The following is a 23,536-nucleotide window of genomic DNA, read 5'->3' as shown; positions in this document are numbered from 1 at the left end:
TGCTTGATACACAGTAACATTTTAGCAGTAAGTGCAATAATATCATCACTGGTGTTCTCTCTGTAAAAAACAATAAGCATTCATCCTCACATATTTATACATTTTAAAATGATTCTTCTACCTCTTCCCTCTTCCACTCCTCTAGTTCTACTGGCATGCAATTTGTTGTTCTTATCAAATATGAATATTGAGAAACTAAAGTGAATTTATGTAAGCTTTGTGTCATCTTTGCTCTGAATTAAAAGGTGCAGGTATTATGTTATGTCAAGTGCCATCTTCGGAAGCTTCACTGGAAAAAGACAGAAACTTGTCAGATTAGTGCAGAGCCCTTTGAGGTCAATGAAAACACTGATACTGAAGACATGCAGAACTGGATTTCAGTATCAGTTCTAAAATTCTGAGCATCTACTTTCTCATTTGTAAAATTTGTTCAATTACATGTTTGGGTATTTATGAAAATTTATGTACATCTAGCTCCTATTACATACACAAAAAATGTTTCCCTTTTTCTCCTCCTGCCTTCTCTGTAAACTTCAATAGTCTTCTCAACTTTTCTTATATTTTAGCATAGGTTATCAGTCTTCATGATGTGTATTTATCCATGTTAAAGAGCTTTCGTTTAAATTTTTATGATTTGATCTGATACAGAAAATGGCTATTTACAAAGGAATAATCTCATTTTCCAAAACTTCAATTGAGGGTCCAGGGAGATCTTTATGGAGCAAAATAATAATATACCTTTTCGAAGTAAAGGGTCAGGCATTAAGACATATAGACACCTCATTTCCTTGGTATAAGTGTTGGGAAAAATATCACTACACACTAGCAATACATATTGCAAAGAAAATGTATAATTCTTTTTTATGCATTTATTAATTAAACAAATATGAGTTAAAAGACATCTGGATTCTCATTCTGTAACCCAGGCTGGAGCATAATGGTGCAATCTTGGCTCACTGAAACCTCCACCTCCCGGATTCAAAGGATTCTGAAGCCTCAGCCTCCCAAGTGGCTGGGACTACAGGTGTGTGTCACCATGCCTTACTAATTTTTTTGTATTTTTAGTAGAGATGGGATTTCTCCATGTTGTCTAGGCTGGTCTCGAAATCCTGACCTCAAGAGATCCACCACTTTAGCCTCCCAAAGTGCTGGGATTACAGGCGTGAACCACCACACCTGGCCTAACTTCAGGGTATCAAAGACAAATTAGCAACATCTGATGCATACATAGGACTGCTTTATAATCTTCCACACTAATGATTGGTAGTATTTTGGTTTCAAGATCCATTTACAACTCTTAAAAATATGAAAAATCTCTCCCAGCTTTTGTTTATGTGGGTTATATTTATAAGCACTTCTCATTTGTAAAAAAACAAAAAGATTTTGCATCTTTGTATTAATTTATTTAAAAAATAAATTTGTTACATGATAGTATAAATAACATAATTTTAATAATAATTTCAGAAATAGTAAGTGGAGTGAAACTGTTTTTATATTTACAAATAGGCTACATCTGGATTTTATGACTACTTCTACATTCAATATATTATATAGTTTGGTTGAAGAACTTGGTAAGAATCTACCTCACACAACTATGTAATCAGAATAGAAAAAAGTATTTTTAAAAACATTTTTAGATAATTGTGGATCCTTTCTTTTTCTATACTAAGACTTCACAATTAAACTCTTTCCTCGGAGTTTAATTACACTGTCAAATCTGAAATCATGTCAATGAACTTTTTGTCCTTGCCACGTTAAAGTCCATTAATCTGTCTAGCATCATGAATGAGTATTTTACCTATTAGTGAATTTATAATATCATGCCTTGGTCATTTGCAAAATACTGAGTTATGCAATCTTCCAAATGTTAAAATACCTCATTATACAATATTCAAAATCACATTATTAATATCACCACCAATCTCATCAGCATATCCTTAAGTACGAAGACTTTGTCAGGCTCACAGTGATGGAATCAATTTTTCATAATTTTATATTTTGCTTGAAAATTCAAATTGTATCACTGGCCAAAAAAAAAAAAAAAGTATCATTAGTTTTTTTTTTTAAGTGACAGGCTTGCTTTGTTCACTTAAGAAGCCTGTCAAATGCCTGTCTAAATAGCCAGTTTATCTCTCAATTCTACGTTGAAGTGAAAATGATTTCCTGTGGGAAACATGATTATTTCAGCTCTGACACAAATAATGGCACAAATGTTTTTTTCCTAGATGAACCTATTTCAGAATGCAGCATAAATAGTGCATATTTATGTTCCATTCTGTCAAACAGAAAATTAAGGCATGTAAAAAAAGATTGGTTTAAAAGACTGTATTGCATCATTAAGGACATTAAGTGAAACTAGCATTCCTTCATTCATTTTTACTGCAAGTCAATGTCTGGTAAAGAATACGATAATTACAGTACAGTTGCTTACACTACCTTGATTTGTGCTAAGACACCAAAAGATTTACCCAACATTGCTTTTGCACCATCAGTGCAAATGTGAACACAGAAAAAGGCAAATCATATCATAGTATTATTAGGAAAATACTTCTGACATTGCAATTCCTCTGGAATAGTTTCAGTGACTTCAAGGGGTCTGTTGGCCACATTTTGCTGATTAATAAAACACTGTGATTGTAGAATGATTTCTTTTTAAAAATAAGGGAATCTGGGAAGACCTTATTAATTACAAATATAATTCTGCATTTTCAGGATGAAGTGTCAAACAAAGTTGTTATCTAAAGGCACATTTGCTCAATCCAAAGAAGATGGTGGCTAACAATGTAAATTATCAGGTTTTCTCTCTAAAGGTTTTGGTTTGGCAGGTATGGGAGTGGAAGTGGGGATGTTCATGGCCTCCAGTCAGCCATACTGACTTTCATAATAATGTTATCTATGATCAGACTCTATGTATGCACACACATAATTATTTCTGACTGTTTATAAGTTAAAACTTATCAATATGAAGAGCGCACACACACACACAGTGTATTTTTGGTGGGCATAAGTAAAAGGTGTTTTCTGCAGTGGAACACTAGTCACCTTGCTTCTCTCTGGTGGCTGTTGAGATGGTCTACAGGGGATTGGATGCATCCTGAGGGCACTCAACAGAATGAGGTCCAGATACAACCATCTAGTATTCAGAAAGTTGAGGGACAGCATGAAAATCTCACAGAAGTAAGCACTGCTGAGCTATCAAAATGAGGCAGTCTTTATAGTAAATAGTTCATTGTGTTTTCCAAACTTGATCTAATTGGCTATTACAAATTATCTACTTTCTACCACCTAGAAAAAGGTCATGCTATTCTGTTTTCCATCATCATTATACATTCTTCTTTCCCCAGGGTATTTCCCAAAAATTTATTCCATGTTTTATGGGTGAATAATTATTTCTATTAATGACTTTTTTAGAGTCATCTGTCTCTTCTATGGTAATATCTACTGTTATCTCCTCCATCCTGAACAGCACCAAAACTATTTCTTGTGTGGGTTGTTCAGGGCTTTCTCTATATTCACTTAATTATTCCATCAGGAGACTATTGAGAGAAAAGCTTATAACATAAAAACCTAAGGGCTAGATTCAAAGCCATCGTCAATCTTGCTCAAAGACATAAACCTTAAACAGTATGGGAATATTCAAAAAAAAAAAGTTAGCTTATTTGATTTTAAAATTCCAGCAACTAATGCTACATTTCAGAAAGAAATATATGCCTATTTATTAAAAACATTTATAGAGTATCTTCTGTGTACAGATACTTTGCAATATACTAGGAATAACTAATGACAGATTCTTCTCTCTTGAAACTTATAGAATTAAGAACTAGATTGTGAAAAAGTAATTATAATCAAAAGAAAATAAATGATTAAAAGAGACAAATATAAGTGTCATTAAATGAAGAAACCTAACCAAATATTTCTTGTCAGAGAAACTTTCATTGATGATCTGACATCACCAAGAATGAATTGGAATAGTTTCAGTAAAAAAGAAGGAAAATTGACAAATTCTTTCCTATATCTTTACAAAATAACTTTACAAATTACCAGAGCCTCTGTAATTAATAACAACTGTTAACATCACCACAATCCTACTCGTCTAAAAACCTTTTACATCCATTATCTTAATTATTTCTCTTAAAAGCTTTATACCATATTTATCATTATGCACATTTTATAAATGAGGAAACTGAGAATTTATCTAACTTGATGTCACAGGGCTGACAGGTAGAAAACTTGGATCATCAGCAAGGGAGGTCATGTCTTCAAGTGTTCCAATAAAAAAGCCAAGTTTTAAATGCAGCTAAAGAGAAGTAGTTAAGAATCAGACTACCTAGGTTTAAATTCCAGTACTAACACTTACTAGTTAGATGAGCTTTGATAAGTTTAACCTGCCCTTGCTTGAGGTCCCTCACAAAGTGATGATAAGCACAATACCTTCCTCATATTATGTTGTGAAGATTACGTGAGTCAATATATGTAAATTACTTAGAACCATCCTTTTACCACAACTGTGAAAGTTCCTAAAAGTTACTGTCTTGCATGCTGATGCACACACTGTAATTTTCGAGCCCTATATAGAAACCAAATTCTAAACAATACAGTAGACTAGTACTTGAGACTTAAACTGGATAAAAGTCGTTTCAGCAAAATATTTAGTCTTAAATTAAACATATCCAAAGAGCAGAGTCTCACTTTATTGCCCAGGCTGGAGTGCAGTGGTGCAAACTTGGCTCCCTGTTACCTCTGTCTCCCAGGTTCAAACGATTCTGCCTCCCCAAATAGCTGGGGCTACAGGCATGCGCCAGCTAATTTTTGTATTTGTAATAGAGACACCATGTTGGCCAGGCTAGTTCTGAACTCCTGACCTCAAGTGAGTCACCCTCCCAAAGTGCTGGGATTACAGGCATGAGCCACTGCGCCCAGCCTGATAGAATAACTTTTAAAAGCAACCTTTGGGATGAAATTACATCCTTCTGCAAATTCTTACAACCCAGTAAAAAATTAAATTTGATAAGAATAAAAAATAGCCATTAGTATGTGGGCACTGGGTCTTATACAATATCTTGGTGACACTATAAAAAATTCTTACCTTCTCTGATATTTAAGATAGGAGTCTGACTGATCCGGGTGACTATATGCCCTGGAGTCCTGTGATAGGAAACTGATACAGTTCTCATTCAGAGAGCTAGAACCAGCATGATAGAGCCTTTGCTATCCCAAGACAGTACATTATGGAAAAGCTGGGTTTCAGCTTTTTATTCCAATGGACATGACAAGAATTAAGGGAAATGAAAGGATGATCATGACTGGAACAGAACATCTATTTTATATTTTAGATTTCATTGCAAATAATGGCTTTACATTAACTGAAAGACTGTAACAGAATAATTAAGAGCAAAGCTTGGAAGTTTGGCAGGTAATTGGCCAAAATTCTGACTCTGCCACTTATCTACTTGTATTAGGCCATTTTTACATTGCTATAAAGAAATACCTGAGGCCTGGCGCCGTGGCTCACGCCTATAATCCCAGCATTTTGGGAGGCGGATCACCTGAGGTATGGAGTTTGAGACCAGCCTGACCAACATGTAGAAACCTCGTCCCTATTAAAAATACAAAATTAGCCAGGAGTGGTGGGCATCCCTGTGATCCCAGCTACTCGGGAGGCTGAAGCAGTAGAATCGTTTAAACCCAAGAGGAGGAGGTTGCAGTGAGCCAACACGCCATTGCACTCCAGGCTGGGCAACCAGAGCAAAACTCTGTCTCAAAACAAAAAAGAGGAAAAAAAAACAAAAAGAAGGAAAAAGAAACGCCTGAGTACCTGAGACTGGGACTGGGTCATTTATAAAGAAAAGGGTTTTATTCACTCACAGTTCTGTAGGCAGTGCAGGAAGCATATTGCTGGCATCTGCCTGTCTTCTGGGGAGGCCGAAACTTAGGATTATGGCGGAAGGCAAAGAGAGAGCACGTCTATCACACAGCCAGAGCAAGAGCCGGAGTGAAGAGTAGGAGGAGGTGCAGGTGCCACACATTTTTAAATCATCAGATCTCGTGAGAACTCACTCACTATCGTGAGAACAGCGCCAAAGGGATGATACTAAATTTTTCATGAGAAATCTCCCCCATGATCAAATCACCTCCCACCAGGCCCCGCCTCTAAAAGTGGGGATTACATTTCAACATGACATTTGGCGAGGACACATAACTAAACTATATCACTACTGAATGACCCTAGATAAACCGCCTATCCTCTTTGAGCCTTAGTTTCATCACCTGAAAGTTGGTTAAATAATAGCTTCTCTACAGAGCTACTATAAAGATAGCTGGGCATGGTGGTGCGCGCCTGTAATCCTAGCTACTTGGGAGGCTGAGGCAGGAGAATCACTTGAACCTGGGAGGCAAATACTGTGCCACTGCACTCCAGCCTGGGCAACAAGAGTGAAATTTCATCTCAAAAACAAACAACAACAAAAACAGAGTTACTATGAAGATGAAGTTCTGTAAAAACCTAAGGAAACAGCCTAGCACCTACCACATGGGTACAGGTGTAGTAATAGCAATCTTTGTTGTAGAAAGGCAGTTAAGTAAGGAAGAGAAACAGAAACACGGAGTTTAACAAGTGGAGAAACCCAACTTAAAATAATAAACATCCTTAACCACACAAAAAAGTTTATTGAATTTAGAGAGATGACTTATGACTCATTGTGATTCGTCATTGTATTTGCGCAAACAATAAAAGAATGGGAGAAACTGTTTTGAAACATTTGTATGCATTAGAAACACCTGGAGAACTGGCTAATACACATCATGGGTCCCCATCTGACTTTCTGTTCAGTGATTCACTACTAGGACTAGAGTATTTTTCTTTGTAACAAATTTACAGGTGATGCTGCTGACTTTGGGACCACATTTTTGAAAACCACAAAATATGTGGAGTTTTTGTGACCTGAGCTATGCTGTATTTATATAGTATGAAATATTCATGCAGGCCTGCATATGCTTTGTTACTCTATTCCTCATAATCAAAGAAATTTCTTGAGTCAAAAGTATTTTCTAATAAATGCTAAGTAATTACTTTTATGGCTGTAGATTTAGCATTTTATTTGAGAAAACTGGAAGTTGCTTGAAAGTTAATGCTTCTCATGTATCTAGGGACTTGCTTACATCCAAAAATATTTTTTGATCTGCAATTCTGTATTTCTTCTGTAAGTAGTTTAAATTACAAGTCTTTTCAAAGTACTCAGACATCAACTACAGCCACCTAAAACCATTTATGTAACCTTTTGAAGCTGTGGACTTAATTCCTCAATTAAGTTGCACAACAGGAGAGTAAACTGGAGGAATGTAAGTCAGTGGGTCTAAAGTCACTTTTTAAAAAGTCTTCAGATGCACTAGTGTACATTTTCTATCTTCTTTTTACTTTCTTTTCTCCAATTCGATCTCTGAAACACCATGAAATGTTAAGATAGGTGTAAAAAGCACTTAAAATCAAACTTAATAAATTAAATGTGCTCTGTTCTTCTGATTATTTAACTACACACCTTTTCACATTTCAAACTCTTAACAGGTATGATTGAAGTGCAACATCTGTAATTTATCTTCCTAAAAAGAAAGATACAGAAGTATATGAGGTGATGTATGTGCCAATGGCTAGCCAGTGCCTGTTATATAGTAGATGCTCAATTTCTTAAATCATAATTTTCAAAGGAACATGGAACAGTTACCAGTAAGAAAATATGTTAAGGTATAAGTTTATAGTGTAGGATTTTAAAGGCAGAAGGGTTTTTGGGCTGTCAGAATATAGAAGGTAAAAATTTCACCTCAAGGAAATAATATATTTAGAGGTAAAGATTTTGAAGCATGAGCTCTGGTTTAGAGAATGGAGACAATTTAGCTTAATTCAGTTTAGTGCAACACTGGGTCACACATTAGAACAACCCAGGTGTTTTTCAAATTCCAGGTGCCTGAGTCCCATTCTAAACCAGTTACATCTGAATCTCCAAGTATGAGAGATAAGCATCAATATTAATAACAAACAAAAACTTTTCAGAGTTGTATTAGGGAAGAAAAGAAGCAAAAATAATCAATTAGTTGAAATTTTCTATTGTCAGGGGGCTGGGCATGGTGGCTCACACCTGTAATCCCAGCACTTTGGGAGTCCAGGGTGGACAGATCACCTGAGGTCAGGAGTTTGAGACCAGCCTGGCCAAGAGGAGGAATTCCTGTCTCTACTGAAAATACAAAAATTAGCTGGGCATGCTGGTGCGCACGTGTAATCCCAGCTACTCGGGAGGCTGAGGCAGAAGAATCACTTGAACCCGCGAGGTGGAGGTTGCAGTGAGCCGAGATCGAACCACTGTACTCCAGTCTGGGTGACAAAGCAAGACTCCCTCTCAAAAAAAAAAAAGAAAAAAACACTCTATTTTTTCTATCAACTGACAACGAGTTTATTAGTTTCCAATAGAAATGTAGCTTGCAAATGTTATGGCATAACATAATTTGGGGAGCTGTTACTGCCCTTCACAAAGAACACTGAGCTGTTTTGGCATCTGTGACTAACAGGGTCCCCATTGGTTTATTAAAATTTCTTTTCATGAAGAATTCCTGGACAAGGTTGAGGTAATAACACATTCTGGACCTTGCAGTAATTTGGTAGCTAAAAATGACAAGTCTACAATTTATTGCAGGGGTATAGTGCAAAGAAATTGTCAAGAGTAAGTTAGTACAGACACCACCCAACTGTCATATATAAAAAGGAGCACAGCTATTGAAATCAATTATTCAATTCATGGATTCTCCAATTACTAGTTTTAATTTATGTGTTATTTAACTTCTATAAACTGTAGTTTTCACATTTGTAAAATTAAGATAATGATAATATTCATATCAGAAGTAGCCCGGCAATTCAAATTAGATTATTTACATTAAAGATATTTGAAAAGGCAGGTGTATATGAGCATTATTTTGGGGTTCCTAGAATTTCCTCTTTGACTTATTCTTGCAAAACAGTAAAATCTCAGCCAGAGAAGCTACCGATGTTGAAGAAATTATTTCTATTTTTTTTCAACTTGACTTCACCAGTCAAAAAAATGAACTTTGTGAAAAGGTAAAATAGAAAACAATTTGTTCACATTTTTATATTATTTGTCATTCATAACATTTTCCATGTTTTGTCATTTGACAGGTGCCAGAGTAGAGCTCTCTAAACTTTCCTTGTAGGTTTTATGGAAATTTATCTCTCCTATTTGCAATCTCTGTAGGATATATAAGTGAAAGATTGAGAAATATTTTATATTTGTTTTTCTTTTATATATGAGGATGTCCAAGGCTCTGATTTTGATTATTGAAAATCAAAGCAAACAATTTGATCTCTAATTCTGAGGTGTTTCTAGTCTATTTGAAGAGACAATATATACATAGATTATTTAAAATTGTTACTATAATACAACTGTTTACAACTGTTGATATTAACAATCTGGTCGTATCACAAAGAATCTTGGCTCAACCTGGGCCTTTCCATTATTTCTAAACACGTATCACAATGCATTCTGACAAACTCCATGTGCTTTTCCTTCAGCTGTTGTTTCCTTAATAATATTGGAAGCTTTTCTAGATGCAACATCTGTCAGGTCAGCATAGTAGTGAGTAATGAAACACTAGCCTTGCTGAAAATGCTCTTAAAATGGTAGTCCATTCTAATTCCTAGGACACCTAAGAGCACCTGATATTGGATGAGGGCAGGCAGCAGGCATGTTTCTACAGAACAATGCACTTTAGCAAGGAGGAGATGCTTGATGCCAGGGTGGTACCTAATGGTGTGGAGTTGGAGCAAAAGAGACACTTTCACATTGGGAGTACACCATGTTCTTGGTTAGCAGCACCCATTTATCACATGCAACATGATTATAGAAATGATAGTTACTACTCAGGAATTATTCATTTAGCACCAGATCTATACTAGATGCTTTTATGCCTGCTATCAAGATTAATTCTTGCCACTAACTGATAAGTGGACATTATTTACTTCCTCTCTTACCACTGAAGTTCAAAAAATATAAATAATTTGACAAGGATCATACTTCCAGTAAGTAACATAGAATTTAAGCCAAGTTCTACTCAGTTCTAAAAGTCTTTTCTACAGCAATATCTTCAAAGTGGTATAGATACACTACTGCAGGTTCACAAAGACTTTATATGGGATACATGGTGCAGAGATTTTTAAGAAAATTTACTTTTAGCCCATCCTTCCAAGTACACTTTTCAAAATAAATCTGATTGAGAAGACTCCTGAAGATTCTCCTTCACCAACTCTCCTTTCAAAATCTCCTTTCTACAAAGTTTCAGGAGAAGAGCCTGTCTTCCCCCTGTCCTGAATTCATTCTCAGTACAGTCTGCTCCCAGAATGGGAAAAACTTTCAGGTGTTAAACAAGTGGGAGATTCAAACTATTGGTACTAGTGTTGCCAACACACATAACTTTAATTACTAGGCAACAAACTTCTTACATGTTGAGTTGTTTATAAATAAATTCATCATTTGCAAAATTGCTTTTATCAAATAATTCTTGGTTGTCAGTTGATGGATCAAATTGTAAAAAAATATTTTTTTTTTGCTGGATTGTACCTTTATTAGCATATCTAGCTCAAATGAGTTCAAAAAAGTAAGTAAAATTTGTATAAAAATTTCTTTACCTTTATCTAGTTATTTATAAGAACAAGGTTTCCTGGCAATTATTTATTTTTGACCTTTAGAATAGGATTTATATACCTATTTTTGTTACAGAGAAGTTTGGTAGGCTAATTATTCTTTTTCCCTTTTAAATTTTACAAATAATAATTCTATATATTTTTGGTGTGTCACATGATACTTTGATGTATGTATACATTGGGGAATGTCTAAACCAACCTACTTAAAATATCTGTTGCCTCACGTATTTATTTGGGTGGTAAGAACATTTAAAAGCTACTCTGTCAGCAATTTTTCAAGTGTACCATACATTGTTATTAACTATAATCACCATGTTGTATGATAGATCTCCTGAGCTTACTCCTCCTATCTAACTAAAATTTTTTATTTTTAGACGAACATCTCCTTAATCCTCACCAATATTTTTAAAATATTTTAAGCATGACCTATATAACATCTAGATATGATTGTGTAGCAAAACAGTATACAAATGCAAGTTCAAGTATCAAAAGGTAACTCCAGAAAGTTACAGACTATCAAAGAAGAATTTAAGTTGTTTTTGGTATGGATGATGGTATCAAATAATTCAGTAGCATACATTTTTTTTGAAACTAATATCTTCGTTCTTAAATTGACACTATTTGCAATATTCTTGAATTATATCCCCTGAAATTATTTATGATTTAAAAAATTTGATAGTATAACAAGAGTTAATTCTGTTGTATATTTTTAAATAGCTAGAAGAGAAGATTTGTAAGATTCCCAACACAAAGAAAAGACAAATGTTTTGAGGTGATTGATATTCCAGTTACTCTGACTTGATCATTACATCTTATACATTATAGGTATCAAAATATGACATGTATCCCAAAGATATGTACAACTATTATAAATCAATGAAAAATAAAAAACTTAAAAAATTGTTTTAAATAATAAAAAATCAGTTTGGGACCTACTTTAAAAAGTGTGAAAGTATACATAAAAAGTGGTTTTAAGTTTCTCACTTATGCTACTCAAAGATAAAATCTTGAAGACACCTTCTATGTAGAACATTGTCTTCAGTGATGTGATTTATTGCTACATAGCAAAGGAAGTAAACCAATGTATTTAGGAGCATACGTTTTATAATAAAACAGACATCTGCTTTAAACTTAGCCTCCAATTTGTTATTTTACCTTAGACAGGTTCTTTGCCCCCTCTAAGCCCTTTTTTCCATCTCTATAATAATGTAGGTACTTAATTTGTCAGATCCTTCTAAATGCCACATAAAATTATGTCAAGATTTAGAAAAATCTCTACACAGATCAAGTGTCATGTATGTATATTCACAGAAGTGGTCATAGACAAAACTGTGTAAAAGAAAGGGGCATGCATATTTTTAGGCTAATCTTCCAGAGGGGTCAGGGATTGGTATGGTCTCCAAGAGTAAATAAAATAAATTCAAAAGGAGGTAAAGGAAGGGAAAAAAAAAATCACTACCTGAAGGGGCAGAAGCACTATAAGCCACAATAGCGGGAGAGCACAAGGCATGTGAGGCAAGAATTAAGAACTGCACCTTTAATAATGAAGATGTTGCTAATAAAATGCTTCTACCTGTATGAAATAAAGCTAGAACTTCACTGCTTCTGTTATAACTCTGATTTACATTATAATCTTATTCGTAATTTCTGCTTGCTTGACATTTCTAAATTCTGAAATTCAATAATACGTCCTTCGTCATGTTCCCTCAACTTGGTTCCTGCTTACAATTCAGTTTTGTTATTCAAACTTCTTGTTCTGATCCTAACTCTCAGTTTTGCCTGAGTGGGCACTAAAAAGCTATCTTAATCTTCCACTTCTTCATGGGCATATGAGAGAGAACACAAAATTCCAAGAGCTCATATTTTAGTGTCTAACTGGTGTGGATTAAAATCCCAACTCTATCTGGGTAGCTTGGTAAACTCAGAACTTCTCTGAATCTCAGTTTTCTTTACAATGGGGCTAATAATTTCTAATCAACAGAATTGCTGTAAAGGTTAGAGAACATATGTCACAATAAACAGCATACTCAACATTTAGAAAATAATAGCTCTTATTAAAATATTCCCATTATTACTGTTGCTGATGCAATACATGGAAACATTTATTGGAGTTCTAATTATTTTTGAAATGAATGTTTTATAAAATAAAACACATTATGAACTTATAGCAAAGATGTTCCTGTGAAAGACGAATTAAAATGTAAAAAGTCACAAATTTTATGCTTTCTGTGGAAGCAGAAACCAAAATTATTCTCCAGAAATGGAAAGCAAGGGGACACATAACAGGCTGAAAAGATCTGCTCTGAGTGTTGTTACAGACTGAAGTGAAAGTGACTGCTGGTTATTATAAAATGTTCTTATGACTTGTTCATATTGAAACAGAAATTATAGGCAGAAGGAACAGGAGGGAGCACAAACTGGCTCAGCCTCTTTTATCTGGTTAAGTGTCCATTGTACCTATATTTAAGCCATTTGATTCCACAAATATTTATTGAATACACCCTGGTTATCCAGAATGTAAAGAGTCTCAATATGAAATAAATTTTATTTTCGATTTTATATTTTGAATTGGGCTTTAAATTATGGTTATAAATCAAATGGGATACTCACTATGGTTTTCAGTCATTAAAGTAAACATTACCTTTTTTTTTTTTAATGAACAGGATTTGCTAGTCCACTTACTGGGCTAGCAGATGCCTCTCAAAGCAGCATGCACAACGCCCTGCACATCTATATGAATGGAACGATGTCCCAGGTACAGGGATCTGCCAATGATCCCATCTTCCTTCTTCACCATGCATTTGTTGACAGGTTGGTTAATATTTCTTTATAAACTATGTGCTTATTGGATTTATATGTAGAAGGTACCTATCAAATGTGACTTAAGTTATTAAATAAAAGCTAAGAAGTTATAGTAGTCTATTGTCTATGATCAGGTTGTACCCAAAACAGACCTTAGGCTAAGTATTTGCATGCAAATGTATAATAAAGAAAGTATTTATAAAGATAAATTGATAAGAAGGCAGGTTAGGCAGAGTACAAAAGGGAGAAAAGCCAAATTAGGGCACAAAGTTGAAATCCCAGACTCCACTAAATCTTGGTAGAGTGTAAAGTATACCCTAGTTTGTCCTACCTTAAGAAAAAAAGAGATGGGTTTTTGTATTCCCGTTACCCTGAGCTAGGGGCTGTAGAACTCCCAGGAGCTTGATTTCAGATAGTCTTTGTGGCTCTAGTACCCAAGGGCACCTTCTAAAGGCTTCAGGAGAAAATGATTAAGATCAAAGAATGAAAAAGCAGGGGGAGGGACACACAGAACTGATACAGGAACTTAAGGCCATGTGGGGCTGTCACTAACCTACTCCATCAGTCATCAATATATTTTTCCTTCTGGAAATTGTATTATTTCTTCTCTTTTCTAATCTAAGACACTAATATAAGTACACACTGATCTCTTCCACTGGCAGGAGCAGCATATGATTAATTCTCCAGACAGAGTGCACTATGGCCCAACTGTCCCATTTAATGTGATTTAATTCTCTTGGAGCTTTTATTCCCCTTATTAACCCTCTTCCATTACATGTGTAATGTCTTAGACATATTAGGTTTTAGACTTAATTGTAGGTGATGATAGCAGAAAAGAAAGTACTCAGAGGAAGGTCAGCTGTCTACTCTAGAAATCTTTCAAGAAGGAAGGAGATAATAAAGCATCAAATCATGACTGACAAATGCTGTGGAGTTTTCTTTGTCCCCTTTGCAATAATTTCCTCACAACAGCTAATGAATAAAGCAGATTTATACCTGCCATTAAGATAATACTATCATCCTCTTAAGTAAAAACAAGAGGACTTATGTTTCCTGTTTTAAAGATAAGGAAAGTGAAACTGACAATTAAGGATTTTACTTAATTTACCAACATCTTCACTTCACTCATGTCCACAGGAACACGGATAGAATATCAAATAAGAAAGTGACCGTTATCCAGGAAAATCATTAGGCAGATTTTTATTGGCCTCATGAGAACTCTTAAATAATGAGAATTAAGTATGTTGTTTTATTTAGAAATCAGTGTATAAAAATGTATATGAACATCAAAATGTTGGTATCAATACCAACATCACAACCTCCTATACCCATATATAAGAGAGAAAAGCATAGTGCTACAATAAAATGTTACCAGAAAAGATAAACTGAACGCCTTTTAAGATGTCTTTTCATATCATTTTTCGTGTAAATTTTTGCCATTTGTAATCTCTAGAACCACCCAGTGAACTCTAAATATTTAAGTATGACCACCCTAGCGACTTCCATTCAATATAATACTAAAAGTTCTACCCAATTTTCAATTAAGCAATAAAAATAAAAAGGTATGAAAATATGAAAGAAAGAGGATATTGTGTCTGTTTACTGATGATCTGACCTTATACACAGAAAAGCCTGAGAATTCACTGGAAAACTGTTAAAACTGATAAATTAAGTAAACTTGCAAGATACTAATCCAACATAAAAAATTAGTATTGTTTCCATATGCTTACCATAAACTATCTGAAAAAGAAACTAAGAAACCAACCCCATGTACAACAGCATCAAAAATAAAATACTTAGGAGTAAATTTACCCAAGAAAATGAAAGACATATACATGGAAAACTATAAAATATTGATAAAAATAACTGTAGACCACAAAAATAAATATCCTATATTCATAGATTAGAAGAATTAATATCGTTAAAATTACTATGCTACCCAAAGAAATCTACAAATTCAACGCAATCCTATCAAAATATCAAGACATTCTTCACAAAAAATAGAAAAACAGTCTTCAAATTCATTTGGAACTATGAAAGAACCTAATAGCCAAAATAATCATCAGCAAAAAGAACAAAGCATCACATTCCCTGATTTCAAAAATATACTACAAAACTGTAGTAATTATAACAGCATGGTAATAGCATAAAAGCAGATGCATTGTCCGATGAAACAGAATTGAGAGCCCAGAAATAAATCCAATAATTTACATTCAATTAACTTTTCACAAAGAAGCCAAAAACAATGGGGAAAGAATAGTCTCTGCAATTAATCATGTTGGGACAATTGGATACCCACATTCAGCAGAATAAAACTGGACCCATATCTAACACCATATCCAAAAGCAATTCAAAATGGATTAAAGGCTTAAATATAAAATTAGAAATTGTGAAACTGCTAGAAGAAAACATATGGTAAAAGCTCCAAGATTTCGGTCTGGGCAATGGTTTTTTTTGGATATGAGCCCAAAGCACAGGCAACAAACACAAAAATAGACACATGAGATTACATCAAACTAAAAAGTTCCACGCAGCCAAAAAAAAAAAAATTAATGTGATAAACAGACAACCTACAAAATAGGAGAATATATTTGCAAACCATACCTCTGATAAGGGGTTAATATTCAAACTATATTAGGAACTCAATAGTTAGAAAAACTAATTAAAAAATAGGCAAAGGATGTGAATAGACATTTTTCAAAAGAAGATATGCAAATGTCCAATGGGTACATGAAAAGATGCTCAACGTCACTAATCATCAGGGAAACACAAATCAAAACCACAATGAGATAATATTAACATTACCTCACACATTTTAGAATAGCTATTAATGAAAAGATAAAGATAAGAAGTGTTAGACTATGGAAAAAAGGAAATTATTGTTCACTGTTGATGGGAATGTAAATTAATATTGTCATTCAGAAAAACATGGAAGTTTCTTAAAAAATTAAAAATAGAACTACCACATGATTCAGCAGTTCCACTCCAGGGCATATACCCAAAGGGAAATATCTCTCAACTTCCAAGTTCATCGCAACATTATTCATTTTATAAGGCAAGATACAAAACCAACCCAAATATTGATAACAATGGATGGATAAACAAAATGTGATATATATACACAATGGAACACTATTCTGCCATAAAAAAAGGAAAATCCTGTCATTTGTAACAACATGAATGAACCTGGAGTTCAGTATGTGAAATAAAATGAATCAGGAAAACAAATACAGAAACTGCATGGTCTCACTTAATAGTAGAGTCAAAAGAAAAGTCAAATTCCTAGAATTAGAGAGTACAGGATGGTTACCAGGGGATGGATCTCATGTGGTTGGAGGGAAGTTTGTCAAATGATACAAAATTTCAGTTAAGTATCAGAAGTAGGCTGGGGGTAATTGCTCATGCCTGTAATCCCAGCACTTTGGGAAGCCAAGGTGGGTGGATTGCCTGAACTCAGGAGTCTGAGACCACCTTGGACAACATGGTGAAACCCCATCTCTACTAAAAATACAAAAATTTAGCTGGGTGTGGTAGTACGTACCTGTAATCCCAGCTATTAGCAAGGCTGAAGTAGCAGAATTGCCTGAACCTGGGAGGCCAAGGTTGTAGTGAGCTAAGATTGCACCACTGCACTCCAGCCTGGGCAACAGATCGAGACTCCATCTCAAAAAAAAAAAAAAAAAAAAAAAAAAAAGGAAGAAGAAAAGAAGTAAATTAAGAGAGCTATTATACAGCATAATGACTAAAGTTAATGACAATATATTGTATTCTTGAAAATTGCTAAGAAAGATTTTAACTGTTCTTAGCACATGAAAAATAAAAAATAAGTATGTGAACTAATGCAATGTTAATTAGCTTGAATAGGCCATTCACAATGTATGTATACAGGCACATATCAAAATACTGTGATCTTAGTTCCAGGCCACTACAATAAAGTGAATATCTCAATAAGTAGAGACACAAAGTTTTGGGTTTCCCAGTGCATATAAAACTTATGTTTATGAAATCAACCCAGGTGCCCATCAATGGTGGACTGGACAAAGCCAATGTGGTGCATTTACACCATGGGATAGCATAAGAAAGAACAAAATGATGTCCTTTGCAGCAATATGGATATAGTTGAAGGCCATAATCCAGAATGAATTAACACAGGAACAGAAAACCATGCACTGCATGTTTGCTCTTATAAGTGGTAGGTAAACAGTGGCTACATATGAATATAAAAATGGGAACAATAGATATTAGAAACTACTAGAGTGGAGAGAGAAAGAGGGGCATTAAAGCTGAAAAACTACCTGAGGTGTGTACTATGCTCAGTACCTGGATGATGGGTTCATTCATACCCAAACCTCGGCATCACGCAATATACCTTTGTAGCTAACATGCACGTCCCCAAATTCTAAAATAAAAATTGAAAAAGAAAAAAATAACTAAAAATTAAAATTATGTTTACACTGTACTGTAGACTATTAAATGTACAATGTCATAATGCCTGAAAAGCAATTTGCATACCTTAATTTAAAAATACTTTATTGCTAAAAAATGCTAACAATCATCTGAGCCTTCATCAAGTTAAACTTTTCCTGGCAGAGGGTCTTGCCTTGAGGCTGATGGCTGCTGAATGATCAAAGCTGGGGTCACTGCAGCAATTTCTTAAAATAAGACAAAAATGAAATTTGTTGCATCAATTGATACTTCCTTTCACAAAAGATTTCTCTGTAGCATACTACGCTGTTTGAGAGCATTTTATCTACAGTAAAACTTCTTTCAAAATTGGACTCGGTCTTGTCAAAGCCTGCTGCTGCTTTATCAACTAAGTTTATCTAAAATACTAAATACTTTTTACAATATCACAACATTCACAGTATCTTCACCAGGAGTAGATTCCATCTCAAGAAACTACTCTCTTTGCTTAACCATAAAATATCAAATCCTCATGGGTTCAAGTTTTATCATGAGACTGTAGCCATTCAGTCATATCTTCAGGCTGTACTTGTAATTCCAGTTCGCTTGCTATATCTATCATATCTGCAGTTATCTCCATCACTGATATGCTGAACACGTCAACGTCATCCATGAGGATTGGAATCAACTTCTTCCAAACTTCTGTTAACATTAATCTTTTATTCTCCTTCCACTAATCAGAAATATTCTTAATGGCATCTAGAACGATGAATCTTTGCCAAAATGTTTTCAATTTACTATGCCCAGATCCATCAGAGGAATCACTATCTATGGTCTATATAGCCTTACAAAATGTGCTTCTTAGTAAGATTTGAAAGTCCAGATTACTCACTGATCCATGGGCTACAATACAGATATTGTGTTAGCAGGTATGAAAACAGCATCCATCTTCTAGTACATATCCATCAGAGCTTTGGGGTGACTAGGTGCATTATAAATGAACAGTAATATCTGGAATGAAATTATTTTTCCAGAGGAGTAGTTCTCAACAGTGGGCTTAAAATATTCAGTAAATCATACTGTAAACAGTTGTGGTTTGTTGTCCATTTACAAAACAAAGAGTAAATTTCGAGTATTTCCTATTGGCCCTGGGAGTTTCAGAATGGTAAATGAGCATTGGATTCTACTTAAAGTCACCAGCTACATTAGCACCCAGCAAGAGTATCAGACTGTCCTTTGGAGCTTAATCCTTTATTATCCTTTGAGCATTAATTTCTCTGTAGTAGCTGTGAAAGTTCTAGATGGCATCTTCTTTCAGTAAAAGGCTGTTTTGTCTACATTGAAAATCTGTTGTTTAGTGCAGCCACATTCATCTATTATCTAGATCTTCTGGAAAACTTACTGCAGCTTTCTATTGCATTCGTTGCTTCACTTAGCACTTTTATGTTATGAAGACTGCTCTTTTCTTAAATCTCATAAACCAGCCTCTACCGCTTCAAACATCTTTTTCTGCAGCTTCCTCTCCTGCAGCCTCCATAGGATTGAGAGAGTCAGGATCTTGCTCTCAATTAGGCTTTAGTTTAAGGAAATGTTGTAGCTGGTTTGTTATTCTATCCAGACCACTAAAGTTTTCTTATCAGCATTAAGACTGTTTTTCTTTCATATTGTGTGTGTTTACTGGAGTAGCGCTTTACATTTCCGTCAAGAACTTCTCTTTTGCAATTGCAACTTGACTAACACAAGGGGCCTAGCTTTCAGCTTATGTGAGCTTTCAACATGCGTTCCTCACTAAGCTCAATCATCCCCAGTTTTTTATTTAAAGTGAGAGACATGCAACTCTTTCTTTCATTTGAACAGTTAGAGGCCATGTTAGAGTTATTAAGTGGCCCAATCTCAATATTTTTATATCTTGGGGAATAGGGAGGCCCAAGAAGAAGGAAAGACTCAGAGGAACGACTGGTCAGTGGAGCAGTTAGAACACATGCATTTGTCAATTAAATTCGCCTTTTGAGTATTGGCACAGTACATGGTGTCCCAAAACAATTACAATGGTCACATCAAAGATTTCTGATCACAGATCAGCATAAGACATATAATAATAATAATTTAAAACTTTGTAATATTACAAGAATTACCAAAATATGACAGACATAAAGTGAGCACCTGTTGGAAAAATGGGAGTGATACACTTGCCAAACACAGGGTTGTCAGAAACCTTCGATTTGTAAAAAAATGCAGTATCTGTGAAGCACAATAAAGCAAAGCACAATAAAATAATGCCTGTATTTTTAAACAACATGTTACGCATAATAAATATATATAATTTTTATTTGTCAGTTAAAAAATTGCTTAACAAAAACATAAATGGCTATAGGCACAAGGAAAAATGTTCAATATCACTAATCACCTATCTAATATAAATTGAAACCACAGTGGGATATCACCTCTTACCTGTTCAAATGCCTCTTATCAAAAAGATAAAAGACAAATGCTGGAGATGATTTGGAGAAGAGGGAACACATGCATATTTTTGGATGGGAATGTAAATTAGTCCACACTGGAAAATAGTATAGAGGTTCCTCAATAAACTAAAAATAGAATCATCATATGACTCACTATTCCCACTTCTGAGTATATATCAAAAGTAAGTGAAATCACTATGTCAAATAGTTATTTATACTTCCATATTTATTGTAGCACAATTCACAATAAGCAAAATATACAGTCATCCTAAGTGTCCATAATTAGACAAATGGGTAAAGAAAATATGGTTATATGCATACAATGGAATACTATTTAGCCTTTAAAAAGAAATTCTGTCATTTATCATTTATCACAATGTAGATGAAACTAGAGGTCATTACATTAAGTGAAATAAGCCAGGAAGAGTACAAAGTATTAGTTTCTCATAATAAGTTCTAGTGATCTTCTGCTCAGCATGATGATTATAGTAAATAATAATATATTGTATCTTTCCAAATTGCTAAGAGAGTAGATTTTAAATGTTCTTAGCACAATTAAATGATAAATATGTGAGGTGATATTTTAGCTTGATTCAATCATTCCACCATATATATATATATACGTGTGTGTATATATATCTCAGCATCACATTATACCCCATACACATATATAATTATTATTTGTCAGGTAAAAATAAAACTATCAAAAGTCTCAATTTGTCTAGATACCCCCCTTGATGTCTTCCACTTTTGTTTATAAATAAGGTTTTACTGTAACACAACCATCACATTTATTTACATATTGTCTATGGATGTTTTCTGGCTACAATGTCAGAGTTGGGTAGCTGTGACCAAGACCACATTGTTGGCAATGTGGAAAATAATATCTAGCCCTTTACAGAAAAAGTTTGAGGACCCCTGACAAACCACAAAACTCTACATATATATATATATATATATATATATATATATATATATATATATGTATATATGTATATACCAAATAAGAGAAAAAAGTTGTTTTTTCTGTAGCCCATGTATATTTAAGGAAAATACAATCATTAAATTCAATGTCTGGAGGCATGGTTTTTTAGTAACGATAATTTCATTTAGTGGATATACAGCTATGAAAAGCCACTCTGCCACCTTTGAAAATTAGAATTTTCTGCCCTCTTAAAATTCTCTATTAATTCTATTTTACTATTAGACATTTGCATAATTATAAAAATAACTCAAAAATAATAAGCAAATATCAAGGTAATTTCTCATTGAGCCCTCATAACAAAGCTGATCAAGATTTTGGTAGCTGAATTATCGTTAGGCAGAAAGCTAGAGAACTGTGGGTTACCACACCACGCTACGTGGCATCTGAGTCATCCTCTCAAGTTTCTACCTATGGAGACTCATTTTTCTGATCAGACAGGTCTATTGACTGCCATTCAATTATGCACAAATATATTTATTGGGCAACTACTGTGTGCTGAGTGTATTTTCTTGAACATTCCGCATTTATTTCTGTTTCTATGTTCTGCTTAGATAATTCCTCAAATCTGTAGCGTATTTTTCTGGACCTATCTAATTTGCACAAAATCTTTAAGACTAGTTTCAGTTGTGACCTCCTCCTCATAAACTATGCTCAGGTCATGGAGGTTTATAACTATCACTCCAAAATCTAATTATGAATATCCATTTCCAACTTTGCATTCAGCGACCTCAAGTTGGTAGCCTGAAATCAACCACAGTGGGAGTATTCCTACAATGAAATTGGCAAAAGGTGCACGTCATGGCTTTTATTCCAAAAGACCTAGTTGTTAAAATAATGGCCAGCACACCACTGCTCTAATCTATGAACTTACACCACATTCTTTCTATGTCCCTTATTTTGGACACATCAATTATATTTTTATTTTTATCTCTTCATCTGTTAACCGTTTTCTTGGCTGCAGGAAGCTTTTTAGTTTAATTTAATTCTGCTTGTCTATTTTTGCTTTCGTTGCCTGAGCTTTGAGGATTATTTCCAAAAATAGCATTGCCCAGACCAATGGAGCTTTCCCTGCATTTTCTTCTAGCAGTTTCACAGTTCCAGGTCTTACATTTAAGTCTTGAACCCATTTTGATTTGATTTTTATATATGGTGTGATGTAAGTATCTAATTTTATCATTCTGCATGTGACTATCCAGTGGTCTCAACATAATTTATTGAAGAGCCTATGCATTATGTATTTATGCACCTTTGTTGAAAATCAATCATAAATGCTTGACTTTATTTCTGGCATGTCTATTCTGTCCCACTGGTCAATGTGTCTGTTTTTATGCCAGTACTATGCTGTGATAATGACTACAGCTTTATAGTACATTTTGCAGGCAGATACTGTGATTCCCCTAGCTTTGTTTTTATTACTCAAGATTGCTTTGGCTATTCAGGATCATTTGCAGTTGCACATACATTAGGGAACTGTTTATTCCATTTCTGTGAAAAGCATCATTATAATTTTGGTAGGGGTTGCACTGAATCTGCGGATTGCTTTAGGTACTATCAACATTTTAACAATATTAATTCTTTTAATATTAACTATTATTTTTATTTATTTATTTATTTATGAGACAGAAATTTGCTCTGTTGCCCAGGCTGGAGTGCAGTGGCACAATCTCAGCACACTGAAGCCTCGACCACATAGGTTCAAGCAATTCTCATGCCTCAGCCTCCTGAGTAACTACGATTACAGGCGCATGCCACCATGCCCAGCTATTTTTTGTATTTTTAATAGAAATGGGGTTTCACCATGTTGGCCAGGCTGGTCTCAAGCTCCTGACCTCAAGTAATCCACTCACCTCAGCCTCCCAAAGTGCTGAGATTACAGGTGTGAGCAACTGCGCCCAGCCAGTTCTTCCCATTTTTGAACAACAGATATATTTCTATTTATTTGTTTCTCCTTAAATCCCTTTCATCAATGTTTTATAGTTTTCAGTATAGGTCTTTTACTTCCATGTTTAAATATATTCCTAAATTTAAAAAATTACTTATGTTTAATTGACAAATAATGGTGTATATTTCATAAGTACAATTCGATGTTTTGATCTATATATTTTTGTGAGGCTATTATAAATTGGTTGTTTTCTTTCATTGTTAGTATATGGAAATGCTACTAATTTCTGTATCTTGATTGTG

The 23,536-nt window shown here is 34.4% G+C and overlaps 1 protein-coding gene across 1 annotated transcript in view; it reads left to right on the top strand.

The window, feature by feature from the left end:
* Positions 1-23,536, top strand: part of TYR (tyrosinase) — a 102,962-nt gene that overhangs the window by 22,319 nt on the left and 57,107 nt on the right. Inside the window, exon 3 of the mRNA XM_032295813.1 lies at positions 13,363-13,510. Within this exon, the coding sequence (XP_032151704.1) occupies positions 13,363-13,510 (148 nt within the window). The remainder of the gene's footprint in view (positions 1-13,362; positions 13,511-23,536) is intronic.

This window comes from Sapajus apella, unplaced genomic scaffold, assembly GCF_009761245.1.
Source record: "Sapajus apella isolate SASKATOON/1434 unplaced genomic scaffold, GSC_monkey_1.0 scaffold34, whole genome shotgun sequence".
Taxonomy (NCBI): domain Eukaryota; kingdom Metazoa; phylum Chordata; class Mammalia; order Primates; family Cebidae; genus Sapajus; species Sapajus apella.
This window is presented reverse-complemented; position numbering and strand designations above follow the sequence as displayed.